General features: G+C 45.7%; 1 protein-coding gene across 1 annotated transcript; it reads left to right on the top strand.

Annotated features, from left to right (window-relative positions):
• Positions 1-1,268: 1,268 nt before the first annotated feature.
• On the top strand, positions 1,269-3,664 carry GBX2 (gastrulation brain homeobox 2; the record flags this gene model as incomplete). The annotated part of the gene is made up of 2 exons (XM_083353468.1): positions 1,269-1,770; positions 3,141-3,664. 2 exons carry the CDS (start codon positions 1,269-1,271, stop codon positions 3,662-3,664), a joined length of 1,026 nt encoding a protein of 341 aa, XP_083209594.1.
• Positions 3,665-17,823: the final 14,159 nt, after the last annotated feature.

The following is a 17,823-nucleotide window of genomic DNA, read 5'->3' as shown; positions in this document are numbered from 1 at the left end:
CCTATCTAGACGGCAAGTTCAAATATCGTCAAACTTTTGACTTCAAGCAAGTGGTGCCTACAGTTCCCGTGTACGATTTCTTACGTCACTGCCGCTGACCCTTAAATCATTCCTTGCAAGAACCAAAACGGCCCCCCTGATGAAGGAGAGAGGAAACCAGAGAGGCAAGCGCTGCGGAGAGGGGCGGGTGAGGGCGAATGCTGCTACTCCAGCTTCCCAACTAGTTCTGGAGCCCCGATCCTCCTGATCATTCCAAGCTCCGGCCTTCCGCGGGCAAAAGAAGCGTTCGGAAAGGATCTGAGCATCCCGTCTGAGGGCGGGGAATAAAGTCGACACGGAGCTGAAAGGATCCAAAGTCCCAAGCGGAGGAATCGGATGGAGCGCTCGGAACCAGCTGCTGGGTGTCAGGGGTTGAGATCCGAGCCCATCTTTGCCTGTCTCACCCTGAGGGACAGATGAAGACCCGGGGCCTTAGCCTTCCGGTGGGTGCGCCTGTGGTGAGAGGGCAGTCTAGAGTTGAAACAGTGAGGGTCGTTTTCTCGCAGGTGCGTCAAGTCTACGGAACGCTGCGTCCCAGTCAAGGAAAGAGACAAGCAAAGCAGAGAGCGGCAAACCGCACCCCCGTTTTTGCACGCGTCCGCCTCGCACGCGTGCTGAAAGCTTCCCATCAAGCCAAGCTTCAGAGGACGCGCCACCCGATTGCTGGACTCGGCTCCCTTTCAGCGGACCGGAGGAGGGGCGGAGTTAAAATCTCTTCGCTGCAGCTGCTCCGCCGCACATTCCTCTCTCCTTCCCTCTCCCTCACACTTCTTGGCCAATGAAGAGGGAGAGAAGCAGCCACGTGGGTCCGGGAAGGTTCCGAGCTTGGCAAAACGCGAATGAGAAAGAAGAGCGCGATTCAAAGGTACCGCCGACACCCGGGAGTGCGAGAGGGAGCGCGCGCTTGGCGTCTGGCTCTCCGAGGGCCCCAGGAGAGCGCGAGCGCCGCGGGGCGGAAAGAAGGCAGGCAGGCCTTTCTGGGGAAGCATCGCGGGTCGAATTGGATCACGGCTCAGGGCAACCCGCCCCGATGTCTCCGTGCTGCGGCCAGGGAGACCCAACTTTGACCCTCTGTTGCCCAGCCCAGGCGGTTCCCTACGCCCGACACTACCGTCACTACTGCCGCCACTCCCGGTCCTCCTCGTCCCCGGCCAGCACTTGGCCCTAAAGTGATCGGACCGCCCTGTCTGCTTCTTGTCTCGCGCGCCTCCTTGGCCAGTAGCGCCTCTATGAGTGCAGCTTTTCAGCCGTCGCTCATGATGATGCCGCGCCCTTTGGGAAGCAGCACTGCCTTCAGCATAGACTCGCTCATCGGCAGCCCGCCTCAACCCAGCCCGGGTCACTTCGTCTACACAGGCTACCCTATGTTCATGCCCTACAGGCCAGTGGTCCTGCCGCCGCCTCCACCACCCCCGGCCGCTATGCCCCAGACCACACTGCCGCCCTCACATCCTCACCATCACCAGATTCCCAGCCTACCCAGCAGTTTTTGCTCCAGTCTGGCACAGGGTATGGCTTTAACTTCCACCCTTATGGCCACCCTGCCAGGCACATTCTCGGCTTCTCCGCAGCATCAAGAGGCTGCAAGAAAGTTTGCACCACAAGCTCTCCAGGGTAGTTTTGATAAGGTGGATGCCATTCAGGCAGAAGCTGAAGACGGCAAGGCATTCTTGGCCAAGGAGGGCTCACTACTGGCCTTCTCTGCCTCCGAAACAGTGCAAGCTTCTCTCGGTAAGTACCACGGCTGGCAAGCGCATTTCTATGTCTCTAGTGCTGCAGACCTTTGGCTATAAAACTAGCTCTGGCCGAGGAAGTCAAAAGAGAAACGGAGTGTGGGCGCCGATTATCTTGTCTTGAGGTGACCCAGGTCATAGAATTCTAACCGGAAAGGCAGCCTGGAAACTTGAAATGCGTATACTTTATGAATGTATCCGTGCGTTCATGAGAATATTTGCATTTCTCGCTTAGTTTTCCATGCAATTCTCATAGGCAGCAAATTAAAACCTCAAGGAGGGCGGGAAAAATGGGCACTATTGCTATTGCTAAGCACATTTGATTTGTGCTTAGATTGTAAGCCGCCCTGATTCTTCGGAGAAGGGCGGGATATAAATGGGATTAAAATAAAAAAATAAATAAATTCATATAGGGTGTGTATATGTTGTTATTATTCTATTGCTGCAATTCTATTGTTATTATTTTGGGCGTTTAGAAAGGCTAACTATCGCTGCCCGTGACACATGAACATGTGAGTGTCCCGGTATTTAACCTAACATTTATATAACATAATATCATAACATGAATACAGGCACTTCCTTCCTAAATGACTGCCCTTAGGAGTTCGAGGACAAGGGCAGGGGAAAGGGGGAAGGTTAATCAATAGATCATTGAGAGGAGGGATCATTCCTCCTAAACGGCTCCTTGCGTATAATTAGAAGTGTTTATGAAGAGACTTGGGAATTTAGAAAATGTAATTTGGAGTTAGTAAGTCAAAGAGCAAGGTATGACATTTTAGCCTGGCGAATTGCCTTCTGAAGTCCCTTGCTTAAGAAAAGAATGAGCAAGTCTTGGCTTGAGAAAGTGTGGCATGCACCACTTCCCATTTTGCATGCCATTTTGATGTTCTGCTTCCCGCTTGGCGATCGTCGGGCGCAAAGAACCATTCAAATATCACTGCCATTTGCGATGAATTTGCTAAGACAATGAAGAGCCTTGTGGCATCCGAAAGGTGTAAGGATTGGTGGAAGCAGACGCTTCCGGGCAAACCGTGATGGACTTCAGCCCGAAAGCTTGTGCTTTCGTCATTTCGATGCCTCTTCTAGCCACTGCCCTAAAACTCTGTTTCTAGAACCCACCGAAAAATAACTTTTAACGCTTCTGAGTTTCTCCTGAGAGCACCAGGGAAAATGGTTCTCGGTCCCTCTGCCCTATCCCTGGCTTGTCCCCATTCTCCTTTTACTTGCTTCCAAGCCAAATTCTGCTACCTCGGTATTAAGCCTAAAATCTCTCCCCAGTGGAAGAGGAGGAGGAGGAGGAGGAGGAGGCTCTTCTTTGGAATGCTGGGTGGAACATAAAAGCAGATGTTCTTTTTGGCTTTCCTCCAGGCACCGCACGAGCAGCCTCCGGAAAAGAAGACGCCAAAGCGGAGGATGATTCGAAAGGCAAAGAGGAAAGTTTCTCACTGGACAGCGATCTCGATTACAGCTCCGACGACAATCTGCCGGGTCAATCGGTTCACAAGGAAGACGATGCTGGCAACGGCCTGGAGGAGAGCAGTCAGAGCTCGGCGAACACAAACAGCACCACCTCAACGGGAAAAAATCGCCGGCGGCGAACGGCCTTCACCAGTGAGCAGCTGCTGGAACTGGAGAAGGAATTCCACTGCAAGAAATACCTTTCTCTGACCGAGCGATCCCAGATCGCGCACGCCCTCAAACTCAGCGAAGTGCAGGTCAAAATCTGGTTCCAGAACAGGAGGGCCAAGTGGAAACGGGTGAAGGCGGGCAATGCCAATTCTAAGACCGGGGAGCCGTCCCGAAACCCGAAGATTGTGGTGCCTATCCCAGTCCACGTTAGCCGGTTCGCAATCCGGAGTCAGCATCAGCAACTGGAGCAGGCCAGGCCGTGAGCGGGGACAAATCTGACCGAGTTCCCCCCCCCCCGAGCCCCGATCTTTTCTTCCCCTCACGCGCACAATCATCGTCTCCGCCCCGCCACCGTCCGTCCGCGGCCCCCCAAATCGGGGCATAATAGAGAATTTTTCACTCACCAAGTGAAGCGAACCGCCAACCAAAGGCCAAAGTAGGCCACGCTGAAATGCATTCATAAACCATCCGTCAGAAAACTCGTGTCATATTTCCAGAGGGAGCATCAAAAGACTCGGAGGAACTATTTACATATTTAGGAAACTGTCCAACTTTGCATATAAAGAGCTGGATCTCAGCTGCTGTATTTTGACTGTGACAAGACCAGTGAGCAGTGAGGTGAAGTCTGACATCACAAAAGTTGTCAAAAACTGCAAAACATTTCAATGGCTTTTCTCCTCCCACTATTGGGATTATTCTCCTTTCCCAATTCTTATGAAAGAAGGGGAAGAAAACTACCAGTTTAACTTTACCGCTGCTGCTGTTTCTTCCTCTTCTTTCCTTTCCTTGTCCACCCTCGTCCACCTCCTCTCCATTTTTTCAAGGGGGAGCGATGGAGAAGCAAATGAGATATTCTTCCGGTGCATCTCCGTCCCCCCCCCCACGCCCTTTATTCTAAGCCACTTTTCTCTCTTTTCTTTAAATGCACGAGTTTTTTCTATTGTGTTGAATTAATTTATTTCAAATGTAGTTTACTTTTTTTAAGTTATGCAAATGAAACAAAACATAATGATGTTGTGAATAAAATGTCCAAAGGAGAAAAAGAAAAATAGACAAGATTGAGCAGCTGTTCTGTATGAACTTCTAAGACCGGGAAGGTGTCCCGAAACTTCAAGATTGTGGAACTCTAATGGTGCTTTCCTCTTTGATGCCGATCCCTGCCACAGCCCTGTTTCCTTTAAAGAGGCAGCAGGTTCTGCTGAGGACGGGGATGGGTGGGTGGGCAACAAGAGGGTGAGCACCTGATGAAGAAGAAATGCCTGTCATTGCTCAGAACAGCTGCAAGCATTGCCCAAAAGCTTAACCAAGGGAGTGCCATGCACCAGGATCCCCAGTTTGGGCCCTGGTAGAGTAGCAGGTGGTGACCTTCCTCTCTTGGCAAGGGGAGGCGGGAGGCAGGAGCAGCGCTGGATGTCCTGGCCTTCGGGTTTGATGGTCTAGGGAGATTTTCAGGTCAAGGTGAGACCCTCCATTTCTTGACGGAAAAGCAAAGGCTTCTGCTGAGTTTTTTCTCTCTCTCGGCATAGGTTTGACCAGCCAGCTCAACGTGCCAGCAATTCTAACTTTCCGGATTAATTCCTGGCAAGAGTGTTGGAAACAAGGGAAAGGAAGGGAAGGGGACAAAACAGACTGATTGTGAAGGTTTCTAGGTTAATCTAGATCCAGATCCCTGATTCCGACGTTGCTCCTATCTTTGGAGTGTAAAAAAAGGAGAAGGAGTTTCAGTAGAAGCTTCAACACAGATTGCCACAAAAAATTGAATGCGGTGCAGCCACCACCGCCTCCATCACTTCGAAACCGCGTTGCTTTCGTTGCTTTTCACCCAGTAACAATATGCAGGCAACATGCAACATGCAACCTCTGCAGATAGGTATGCCTTTTTCTGCTCTTCTCTAGCTACGAAAACTACTGACTAAAAATAGGCTAGGGCTGGGTGGCAGACTTGTGCGGGAAGAGGCAAGAGGAGACCGGCGCATCCCAGGCAAAGTGAAACCTGGGAGAGGCGGGAGGCGACCCCCGAAGAGTTTCTGCCACTTGCCTGCCAATTAACAACTGGCAGCTGATGAACAAGATTGAAAAATCCTTTCAACCCGACCCATTCACTTGGCGAAACAGAAATGTGACTGGGAAGACCTGAGATGTCTCAGATTGCCGCGGGGTCTGCCCCAGTACTCCGGGGTGCGCTGCGTCCGATGCACCAAGTCGGAACAAGCAGTGAGGCTCAGTCCGCCGCCTGTTCTGTTCGCTGTTAGGTGATTCTGCTTTCCAGATTTCGAAGAAAACGGGACCTTTGCGTTTTGAACAAGTGCGGCTGCACATAGTCGCTGCCTGATATAAGGGCCGTTTCTCTTGAGTGCGCTAAAGAGGGCCTCTTCGGATTCTGGGTCCACCTTCCGGTGAGCCTGATGCTGCCTCAAAGACTTGGAGAGCTTGCTCCACCATAATGTTAGCCATCCTAAAAGCCGCCACCTCTGGCTGAACAATCCCATTTTAGCAGAAAAGGGCAGTTTTAACAATTTCCAAAAAGTTAGAGGGGATGGGGGAGAGAGTTAGTCGGGCGCTCGCAAAGCTGCAGCGGGAGCTCGCAAAACCTTTTCTAGGATTTCTCCGCAGCCTTCTGGTTAGAGCCTTTGCCCTTGTCTGCAAACAATGTCCATATAGGGGTCCTGTCTGCCACGGTTTTCTATGCGAGAGGGAACAACAGGAAGACATCCGGCGGGAGGGAAAGGGCCCAAGCGCGTGCCCACCTAGTGGATGGGCGATTTCTTTTTCTCACACAATAATCTAAACGGAGCAGGGAGGGAGAATGGTCGTTTCCCGCAGGGTCAGGAAAAGCCCTAAGCGGGACCCCTAAGGCCGAGGAGGGAGCAAAGAAGATAAACAAGCGAGGGAGAGGAGGCTGATAGATGCCACCATTCACCATTGCAGCGTTCATTTGGCTGCCTAATGAGTCAGATCACAGGGAGAGAGAAAAATTGTCAATCGCCCAGACCCTAATGAATTTTTTTGCAAATTGTAATCAAGCCAGGCCGTCTCAGCTCGCTGATTAATGAGACCCAAGAGGCTTGGCCGGCACCTCCGCTTTTTATTCCATCCCAGCCTCCCTGCACTAAATTAACAGCAACTTGTCTGCGCTTCAAATTAACTCCCAATGATTAATTCTGATGGGAGGGGGTCTGAAGAATAGCTTGCGTTAATAGACACTGGCCTCTGATGCTGCTTGAAATTAATACACTTCCCCCCTCTGGCTGCCGGCTTTAATCCAGAGTTGGGCTTTGACATCCCTATATTTGTTGTTATAATAAATTTCACTTACATCTGCACATCAAATCATTACAAAGCCCACAGTCCCATCCCAGAAAGCTGGGGGCTGCACTGAAAAAACAGTCGGGAAAGTTGGACTGGGATTTGCCTGTTTTGCACTTAACAATAAATCCTTGCTTATATTAACAGGAGTATATTGTAAATCTGATGAGGAATAACACACACACACACGTATTTCTGTTTATGTATTTTAAATGCGCTCTCTCTCTCTCTCTCTCTCTCTCTCTCTCTCTCTCTCTCTCTCTCTCTCTCTCTCTCTCTCTCTCTCTCTCTCTCTCTCTCTCTCTCTCTCTCTCTCGTAGATCTTTCTTTTGGATGGACAATTAAGATGATAATCGCGGAAGGTTGATTCGTTTCTTATCCCGATAGGAAACTACTTGTACAATCTTAAACTAGAAAAACAAAAAGGCTGTTCTGTTTCTCGCCACCGCAAAGAGCGGCGTGGCGGGGGACCGAGGCAGAAGAAAACGGCTAGAATTTCTGCTCCCCTTCACTTGGAGGCTTGGTCATCGAGGTTTCCTCCACATGGTGAACCAGGGACCTCGCCAAGTCTCCCCCGGTAAACGATCCTACTATTCTTCTCCCGGCAGCGTCAGTGAATCCGCCTCCGCTTCCAGGTTCGATGGCCGTTTCAAAATCCCATTCATCCCAGCGCACCTTCAGAGCGCGGCCCAGGAGCGCGGCGCGTGCCAGCGATCCAGGCACCTTTCTCTCTCCCTCCTTTCTCCCTCCGCAGAAGGGTCACGTCTCTCTCCCATCTTGCTTCTGTTTGTATTGACTTAATTGGCTTAATTATTTCTGCCGCGATTGGCAAGCTGGCTTATCTTTTTAAGCGATCCCTCCTGCCCCAGGAGTCTGCCGGTGATCCCTTGTCAGAGTGAAGGCGGATTGCTTTGGCAGACCCATAAGTTGCACAAGAAGATCTTTGAAATGGAGAGCAATGAAGAGAAATCTGAAAATGATCTGATCTGGCTTCTACTTTGTGGAAGGCCTTTTGGCAGCCTATCAATATGGTCTCTTTAATTAAAAGCCACCCCCAACTGCACCGCAGAAAAACGGTACTGTGCCAAAGGAAGTTATAAATAGGTAAGCTTGTTGTCTCCACAGATCTCTGCTCCAGTTTATAATCGAAAATGGTGGAATTATTAGCCGTGAAACTCTAAAGGCAGACCAAAACATGAAAAGCTTTCCCAAAAGCTTTCCTTGCAGAAAGTGTCAGGAAAACAGCTCCTTTGGAAATTGAGAACAGGGGAAATAGAGGAAAGTGAACAATCGTATTCTCCTCCTTGCATAAGAAGATGAGGAAGGACCCAACGCTTCCTCCGATAACTTTTTGATTTTGTGCCTGAGAAGCCAGGCCAGAACAAGTCCAGTGACTGTCCATAGTTGAGAACTACCGTAGGAGAGCGCAAGGCTACACCTGGAAGGACAAAGCCTCGGGGTTGCGGGGGGAGGCAGCAATCGTGTGAAAACATCCTCGCAGCAGTTGTTTCATTGAGAGTCGAAAGCAGGATTTACTTCTGTCCTTTTAGACTTAATAGCTATGAACGTCTCTACAGAATTCTACGTTCTAGAGTCAGGAACTGGGGCCCTCTAGTCATAATTTGGACCCTATATGTGAGCAGTGGTACCGTTTTCACCTAGCGACCGCTTCCAACCAATTGATCTCAGTGCTCCCCCATGGTAAAATCTTTACTAATACAACTGGTAGTCCTGTTTGGGGGTCCGAGCATTCAGCTCAGCTCGAGAAAGCTAAGCAGCACCAGGCCTTGTTAGCACCTGGGTGAGGGACCGCGTTGAAATCCGTGGCTTGCGCAGCAAAAGATCTCCCCCAAGGGGCTAAGCCCTCCTGGATTAGTGCCAAGAAAACGGCGCGGATGCGTCCTTGAGTTCCACCAGAAGGCGGCTTTTCCTTCTTAGTGTTAACGCCGCTGTTATCTCTGTTCGTCGCCGCCGCCAAAGGCGGCGCCGGGAAAGCTTTCCGTTAGGGCCAGATTCCTTACAGGCTGACTACTTCCACGACACCGATACGCAGCCTTCTGCCTGTAAGTTAGCAAGGTAGGCCTCCCAAGGCTAGCCAGCTACGGGCTTCTGAACTCGCTGGGTTTCTGGAGGGCCTTCAGAAGGGTATCCGCTGCCAGATCAATCTTCATCTGCGGACCTTACGGTGTAAACAGGAAAAATACGAGCGGGATAACTTGAACATGAAGGCAAATCAAACTGTCACAGTAATAAAGTACCTGAAACATCGACCCACAAAAGCAACACCATATGTACAGAGACAACTAGTATGAATTATAAATTACATCGTAAAAATTGATTGCCTATTTTAAACACATTTTGAAGTGCTCCCTGCCTGCTAGATTCTGCTTACCACTGGAGGTCCTTTCAGGCTTGCCAGCCAGAGATACTTCTACAAAGAGACCAGGGATGGCCGTGGAGACAAAAAGATGTTCATGGCAAGATAATTTACAAGCCAGTGTCAGGTTTTCAGAGGTTTGAAAAGCTAGAATTTGGCATACTTGGCACTTCCTTATACTGTATGGTTGAACTGGGCCACTTTCCAGAAGGAACCCAACAGTCTGCTGAGTCACACACAGCACTGGAGCATATTTGGTCCACCCTAAAGCAAAACTGATTTACACATTAACCACAATAATGTTTTAACTTTTTGAAAATCAGAAATAGTAAAAATGAAGTAACTTATTTATTTTCATGCTTTGCCTTTCGACCTTGAAAATATACACAATAAAAAGAATACCAATACATAAAATAAAGTTAAAATACGCATACCATTCAAATTAAAAGCTCAGCCATATATTAAATGCCATTGAGATAATGTAATAATTCTCACAGGGGCTTATTATATTAAACTGTAGGAACTTAGAAAATATTCTGTAAAAGTATGAAGAAAATATAATTTTAATGCTATTATTTTTATGGATGGTGTTCAGAGTGCCTAAGGCCCACAAAAATTACAATGCAGGCTTGTCATAAAAAAATAAAACTCTATCGGCTGCACTCAGACTTCCCTAAAGGGAGCTTGTTGGTTGGGCCAATTTGTTCAACTCATTTATTATTCACACTGCACTTTTCCTGCATGGGCCTGGGTAAGTTATTCCTGACAAAATCATTTCAAAGTTTCTCAGAGCTGCTCTACTCTAGTCCAGACAAGCAGGAATCTCTGAACACCAAAAGTTCCACCTGGTTTCAAATGTAAGTTCTATTCCCACTGCTTAGCTTGTCCTGCTGCTGCTCTGGTATGCAGTCTGGTCAAGGGACAAATGGGATATGAAGCCTTGAATCTCAAGTTATTGCTATGGAGTTCTCCTTTTTGCTAGCTTTTTTTCCAAGTGGGTCACACAGGTTGCCCTGGTCTTCTTGGGTCTTTTTTTCTGGACTCCCTCCATGGCAAAAATATAATGAATAGATCCATACACTTTCCTACTTCTTAGGACTAAAGATCGCCTGCAGGTGGATCTCAGCAAACAGAGATTCCACTGGTGCCTGCAGCTGCTGTCTCTTCTGCATCTGGAGCTGACCGGCACTTTCTTCTTTCCCCTTTCTCTCTGGGCCAAGTAGGGCATCACAGAAAAACTGAACAATAGAATAACAAAGTTGGAAGAGATCTTGGAGATCTTCGTCCAATCCCCTGCTCAAGCCGGAAACCTTATACCATTGTCCAATCTCTTCTTGAAGAACATGGCTGCTCCTCCCTGTCCTGCTTGTAAGCTACTCCTAGGGCCTCCTCGCCCATGGGCCAGGGCTGAATTGTTTGGTCCCATTGAAAACAAAGGCAATTCATCAAGCTAACTTCACTCCCCCCACCCCAAGAAAGCAAATGTTACTGTCCTTCCAAAATAAAGAACATACATCATGAGATGTTTTTTCAAACAAAAATCACAAATATGCACTAAGCCATTTCAATGTCCCTCAAATATTTTTCCATGACCAGATATTAAGTTTCCTGGCCTGATAAGGAAAATCTAGAAGTCTGCCAAGTATTTGTCATGACAGATGAAGGCCTAAGCCATTTTTCAGAGAAGAATGCATTGTATAGTTTTCTACTGAACTCCCATCCAAATTAAGGAGAACAAGCTTTACTGTTTTAGGAGCAACTGCAGGTACTTAGACCCTATTCAGAATATTCTAACAGTACTTGTACTAGTTAGCAAGCTCATTTTTAAATCCTGGGCTTCAGGCAGCATGTTTTTCAAATAATTTTTAATAGTAATATTAAGTCCAGGATATATACAATTAAATTAAGTCACTCCCCAAATGTCTTCTACTGCACTGACTCACTCCCTAGGATATCCCCTCCCCAACTCTTCCCCAACAAGAGGCAAAACAAAGGGAAACCATTTTGGAGAAAATTCTGGCTGTGGGGGGGAGGTGGGGGAGGAGGAAGAGAAGAGCAAAAGCTAACTGGATCCTAAAGAATGGAGTCTGCCTCTTCTGTGGTTGCTTTTTCTCCCCTGCTGGGCCCTGACCATAGAACCCTCTAATCTATTTATTTCAATCCACTTCATCCTCTCTCATGCTTTTGTTATGGCTCCACCCCCACCCACCCCACCCCGCTTTGTGGTATGACCGTGAATCTTTTATAAGCCCCTTCCCCTCTTGTTTGAGGTCCCTGTTGCGGCTTGAATTACAATGGATAAAACAGGATTACACCAACCTGATCCTATTAAAGCCTGCCAACTGATCTGCACTGACCTCCCCACAGTGGCCTTCACAAACTTGCTGAAAACTTTTCTCCAGTCATATATGCACAGAGAAGTGTGAAACCCAAAACTGAGATGAGGCTGATAAAAGCCAACAGTGATGGAGATTTCTTTTTTCATGTCAGTGTAAAAAGTTTTTTCATTCTTAGTAAGAGATTCTTCCAATTGATGCATCTTTATTTATGCTTGTCTACTTTGAATAATCTCATTCCTGTCAGTGTGACTAGGTTGTAAGACAGTGAGCAAGTTACTGACCAAAGAGTCTTAGCTTAGTTAATGAGATATTATTTTGGAATTTTCTTTTCCCCTCCAAATGCTAGCTAAAAGTATGAATTTGATGTATGTTCAAATGTTATAAACAAATGATTACAGCTATTGGTTATATAATGTGATTGCAGAATATTTCTGTCCACTTAAGTGTAGCACTAAGGCTGCTCTCATTCTCTGCTATCATCCCACACAATCCAAGGTTTCCCTGGGTAATTTATTATTTATTTCTTTATTTAAAATGTTTAAGTATATTGCCTGTATACACATGACACCAAGGACTGTAGAATACAAAAGAATTATCACAGATTATGTTAAAATATTTTAAGATAAAGCAATATATTAACACACTATTTAAGCACATCACCAAATGTCAAGGGAAATTAAAAACAATTCTTTAGCATGAACTAAAATGTAGCAAAGAAGATGCATATTTAATTTCTAGAGGAAAAATAAGATAAGAGAGTGGATGATACTACAGCAAAGAAAAGTTTGTTAAGGAAAATATTTTCTGATGATTATTTTACTTCATTATTCTAAGAATGTACATATATAGATTAAGAATGTGCAGTATATGGCTGCCCAAGTCAAATACTGTGCTTTTGGGCAATTTAAAGCAGCCAATGAAAACAAGCAAAAGAACAGTTCAAATTAAAAGGCATTTTCTCCAAATGAAAACCCCATTCAACCAAACCCAAAGTCCCAGAAGGTAATCAGGTTTTTAAAGTCTTTCTGAAGAACAACAAGGCTGGAACCAGCTGTATTTTAAGGGAAATTAAAAAGCAGTTGCTATGTCACCAAGAGACTTAGGAGGTCCCACAAGGAAGCATTGTTTAGAGGGAAAAAATCAAATTATTATTTGAGTGTGCGTGATGGGCAGATATCACTGTGTCACAAAAAAACCTCAATCCTGCATCCTATAGGGGTTTATATGTGATAACTAGACATCAGTTGCACTGGCCTATGTAGGGAGCCAGAGCAGTCACAAAGTAATGGTATGATATATTTTGTCAGCATACCAAAGTACAATCATAACTACTTAGGTCTCTGCATTCTAAAACAATTCTAGCTTTCAGATGGCCATTACTTGTAGAGCACATAGTAGAAATCAGGGCTTTTTTTCTAAAAAAAAAAAAGGTGCTGGAACTCTCATCTTGGCAGGCACAGGAGGCGGGGGCAGGGGGGCGGCGCTGCTGCGGTCATGAGCGTGATGGGTGTTGGCAGCGGGCTGTCCCCTGGGGCCGGAGCCGGTGCGGCTGGTGCAGTGGGAGCAGCGGGGCCCGCTCTATACAGTGGGGCTGCGCATGGCAGGCAGCGGAGGCGTGGCGGGCCAGGCAATGCAGGGCGGCCACTTAGGTGCGCAGGGTGAAGCGACGGTGGTGCAGGTCCAGCACTGGGTAGGCCACCAGCCTGGCTGACATGGGTGAGCACAAGGAAGGAGTGCACGTGGACTCCACAGAACCCACCTCCCACTCCTTGTCCTGTTTTACTTACCTAGTTGAGATGGTGTAGTTGGGCAGCAGGGAGGGATGCAAACTTCCTGCCAACTCACCTTTGCTGCAGACAACTTGCCAGTGCAACATTTGCCGGCCAGGTCTTTTGGCGCTCTCAGCAGCAATTCCTATTGGCTTTCGAGTAGCATAGCTTGTGGGAGGGAGGGAGTAGCATAGCTTGTGCAAAAGCTTTTTTGTGTGTGCAAAAAAAAGTGCCGGATGCCATTCAGAGCGTTCAATGAGAAAAAAGCCCTGCTTTTATGTTTTAATCTTATGATTTTAAAAATATATTTTTTTCTATTGTAAGTTGCCCCAAACCTCGCCATGTGGATTGCATACAAATATTATATAATCGGTAAATAAGGGTAGAACATATGTTAAATATACATCAAATGATAATATGCTTCCCTACAAAGTCAATTCTTGCTCAATGACAGACCAAGGAGTTAACTTGGAAAGGCAAGAGGAAAATCTAGAAGAGGTCTGTGCAACTTGCAGAAGGGAAAGGCCCACACTGATAAATTAAAAATCTTTGTGGTCTGCAAAGGAATGCTGGTGGGCTAATCAATGATTTGGTGACTAGAGGAGAATCTACAGTGTTGGAGCTCATGGTCATGGTAAGCCATGGAGACACTAGGCAACATGACTTTTAGGGCAGTGGTGGTGATTTTATTACTTTTTTTTAAAAGTCTGTGCTCTGTCCAAGGGTGCTTGGCAGGCTGCATGTACAGGCCTGGTCTAGAATTTATTTTGGAGCATTCATCTATCTAGAGCAGGCATTTCAAACTCATTTTGTTTGAGGCAACTTTTTATAAAAGAATTGCCATTAATTTGTTTTAATAAAATAATTTAAATCAATTTTTCACTTGATTTCAAATTAAATGAATTATATTAGTTGACAATGAGATATTTTTTTTAGTACAATTGCCAAAACTTATAAGCCGCCCTGAGTCTTCGGAGAAGGGCGGGATATAAATGTAATAAAAAAAATGCAATAAACTGGTTTTAAGTATATGTTACTGGAAGGAAAAAGCAATCCCTGCTGTGTTACTGATCCCAGAGAAGCATTTGAATGTATGCATGTATCCTTAGCGTGCCATAGTTATGGATGAGAAATATTGGTTGCAAAGTTGGCATTTCTAGATGTAATACAGATATTTTGGACTTATTTTTGTTTCTTTGCATGTTTGATATTTTTAAAAAGGCATATGCTACTGACTACGCTTATGCACATATGTAACATCTTTTGCTAGAATACATGACCACTGCTTTTCCAGAATGTGAAAAGTGAAAGATTGTGACTAAACAAAATTTTAATGTACAGATAATACCACCAGAAATTATTTTAGCCTTTTTAATAAATGTTGTTATTGATGTTAAGCTCACCATGGAAAACATCATATATTGTTATGTATATACTAGGTTAATTATTTAAAGACTGAAGTGCAACATAACTTGATTCTAAATAATCTATTTTTCAAAACACACAACAGTCCAAACAGTAAAAGTAAAGTCCAAATTACGAATGTTTCATTCTTAAGAATTGTTTAATTTAAAGTGGTTTAGTTGTAATAGATGGTTAGATTAAAAATAGTTTTCAATAGTACAAAATAGTACAAAAGATACTATTTTTTTCTAGCATCAGCTAAATTAGACATATTACATTGAGAAAAATGTTTCTCATTTTTTTCCTGTTACCTTTATGAAATCATCCTTGCAGAGATGTTAACATAGGAAATAGATTATTTGGTTATCTAATTTTACCTTCCAAAAGACAGAAGCAGATTAAAAATCTGAGGTTCTTTCCTGTTGGCTTTTTTCAATTAGCTGCTTTAGATTCTAAAAGTTTAGTTCCTAAAGAAGTAACCCTGTAAATAATTTTAATGTTTTCCTCTAGTGCAGGGGTAGGCAACCTTGGCTCTTTTATGACTTGTGGACTTCAACTCCCAGAATTCCTGAGCCAGCATGTCTCAGCTTGGAAACCTCTTCCTTTCCCCTCAGCATGGCTGGCTCAGGATTTCTGGGAGTTGAAGTCCATGAGTCATAAAGAAGAGCCAAGATTGCCTAGCCCTGCAATAGGCTTAGGAAAGCCAATAGAGGGAGCTTTTTTTTTTTTGCAAAAAAAAAGGTGCCAGAACGCCGTTCTGAGCGTTCTATGAGAAAAAAAGCCCTGGTGCTATAGAAATCAAACCTGGGGCAAAACTCCAGAAGCCCAGGCTGTACTCCATGAGCCCTAAAGAGACTGTGGAGATGGAAAGATTCATAAATAAAAACTTAGAAAGGGGATTTATTGAGCCTCCCAAACCCAAAGTGACTGCTCCAGTCCTGTTCAAGGAGAAGAAGAACGGCACTTTGTGCTTATGTGTGGATTAAAGGTAAAGGTAAAGGTTCCCCTGCACATGTGTGCTAGTCGTTTCCAACTCTAGGGGCCGGTGCTCATCTCCGTCTCAAAGCCGAAGAGCCAGCGTTTGTTCGAGGATGTCTCCGTGGTCATATGGCTGGCATGACTAGATGCCAAAGGCGCACAGAACGCTGTTACCTTCCCACTGTAGTGGTCCCTATTTTTCTACTTGCATTTTTATGTGCTTTTGAACTGCTAGGTTGGCAGAAACTGGGACGAGTAACAGGCGCTCACTGTTACGTGGCACTCGGGATTCGACCCACCAAACTGCCGACCTTCTGATCAACAAGTTCAGCGTCCTAACCCACTGAGCCACTGTGTGCCTTTTATGTGTGGATTACAGGGCCCTTAATTTAATTAGTGAAAGCAACTTGTACCCCCTACCCCTAATAAAGGATATGCTATCCCACCTATTGAAAGGAAGGATTTTTAACAAACTAGACCTAAGGGAAGCATACTACTGCATTAAGATCAAGGAAGGAGACGAATGGAAGACCGCATTCAATTGTCCAATGGGTTGCTACCAGTTCAAAGTTATGCCATTTGGATTGCAAGGGCCCTCCACAGTTTTTATGCAATTAATTAATGAAGTGCTAAGAGAGCACCCATATAAGGGGGTCCTGGTTTAGCTAGATGACATCCTTATCTTCACTGAGACCAAAGAGGAGCATATTAATCTAGTCAGAGCAGTTCTGAAAAAATTGTGGGCCACCCACCCATATGCAAAATTATCAAAATGTGAATCCCACCAGGAAAGAATAGATTACCTGGATTACCTGTATTGCATATCCCTGCAGGGCATCAAAATGGACCCTGAGAAAGTAAGGGCAGTATTAGAATGGGCACCACCCTGCACAAGGAAGCAATTGCAAAGTTTCCTGGGGTTTGCAAACTTCTACCACCAATTCATCCCTTTGTTTGCCCAAATAGCCCTGCCCCTCACAAATTTGTTGAAAATGAGGAGGGGTCCCCCAGTGAAACCCAGCCAGGATCTGAAGTGGACAATGGAATGACAAGCAGCATTTGAGATGCTAAAGAGACTTTTTTCTGCCGAACCTGTATTGAGACACCCAGATACCAATAAAGGGAGACGTGAGCGATGAGGTGGTGGGAGCTGTATTATTACAGGAAAATGGCGAGGTGGTCATTGCAACCATGTGCATATACGTCCAGGAAACTCACAGAGACAGAACAACATTGGGCTGTGAGGTGGTCATTACTTACGTGGCGACATTTCATTGAAGGAAATAAAATCCCCTTCCAGGTCTGAACAGACCACAAAAACTTGGAAGCATTAAAATCACCCAGGAAACTCACTCCTAAGCATGCCTGCTGGTCTCAACATTTTCACCGATTCTGTTTTACACTTAAACACTTACCGGGGGAAAGAATTTCCTGGCAGATGCATTATCTTGTATGCCCCAATATAACAGCACATGAGCCACTGACTGTAAACCTGAACAACAACTGGCAGCACCAGTAAACACCAAGGCCCAAGCTAAAATAAAGCTGCAGGTGGATAGCCAAACTGGAATCGAATTCTGAAAGTCTTTGGAAACTGATGAATGGTTCCATAAAAATAGGCATGTGTGCACAATCAAAGACAGACTACTCTGGCTGGGTGAGAAGTTATACATAACTGCCACCCAGAGGATCAATTTCATGCAGTTGTGCCATGATACAAAATCAGCAGGACATTTTGGGTTTGTAAAACTTTACATTTAACTAAAAGGCAGTTTTGGTGGCCATCCATGAAAAAGGACATAGAAAGCTATGTGGCCAGCTGCCAAATGTGTGTAATGGCTAAGAGGCTGCAGAGGAAATTGGCCGGACTGTTACAACCAGTGGCGAACCGCTCAGCCTCCTGGAAAGAAATAGCCATGGGTTTTATAGTGGAATTACCAGAAAGCAATGGGAACACTGTCATCTGGGGGAATCACAGACTTGTTTTTCAAACAGGTGTGCTTTTTCCCTTGCCAAAAGATTCCCACCAGAAAAACCTTAGCGAAACTATTCGTGCAGCACATTTACAGACTGCATGGAGCACCCCAACACATCATATCTGATAGGAGAGTGCAATTTACGTCAAAGTTTTGGAAGGAATTTATATCCCTCTTAGGAACTACTCAGGGACTGACGTCTAGCCACCATCCTCAGGGGAATGGTCAATTGGAATGCAAGAACTCAGTACTGGAGCAATACTTAAGATGCTT

This window comes from Vipera ursinii (genome assembly GCF_947247035.1).
Source record: "Vipera ursinii genome assembly, chromosome: 1".
Lineage (NCBI taxonomy): Eukaryota > Metazoa > Chordata > Lepidosauria > Squamata > Viperidae > Vipera > Vipera ursinii.
This window is presented reverse-complemented; position numbering and strand designations above follow the sequence as displayed.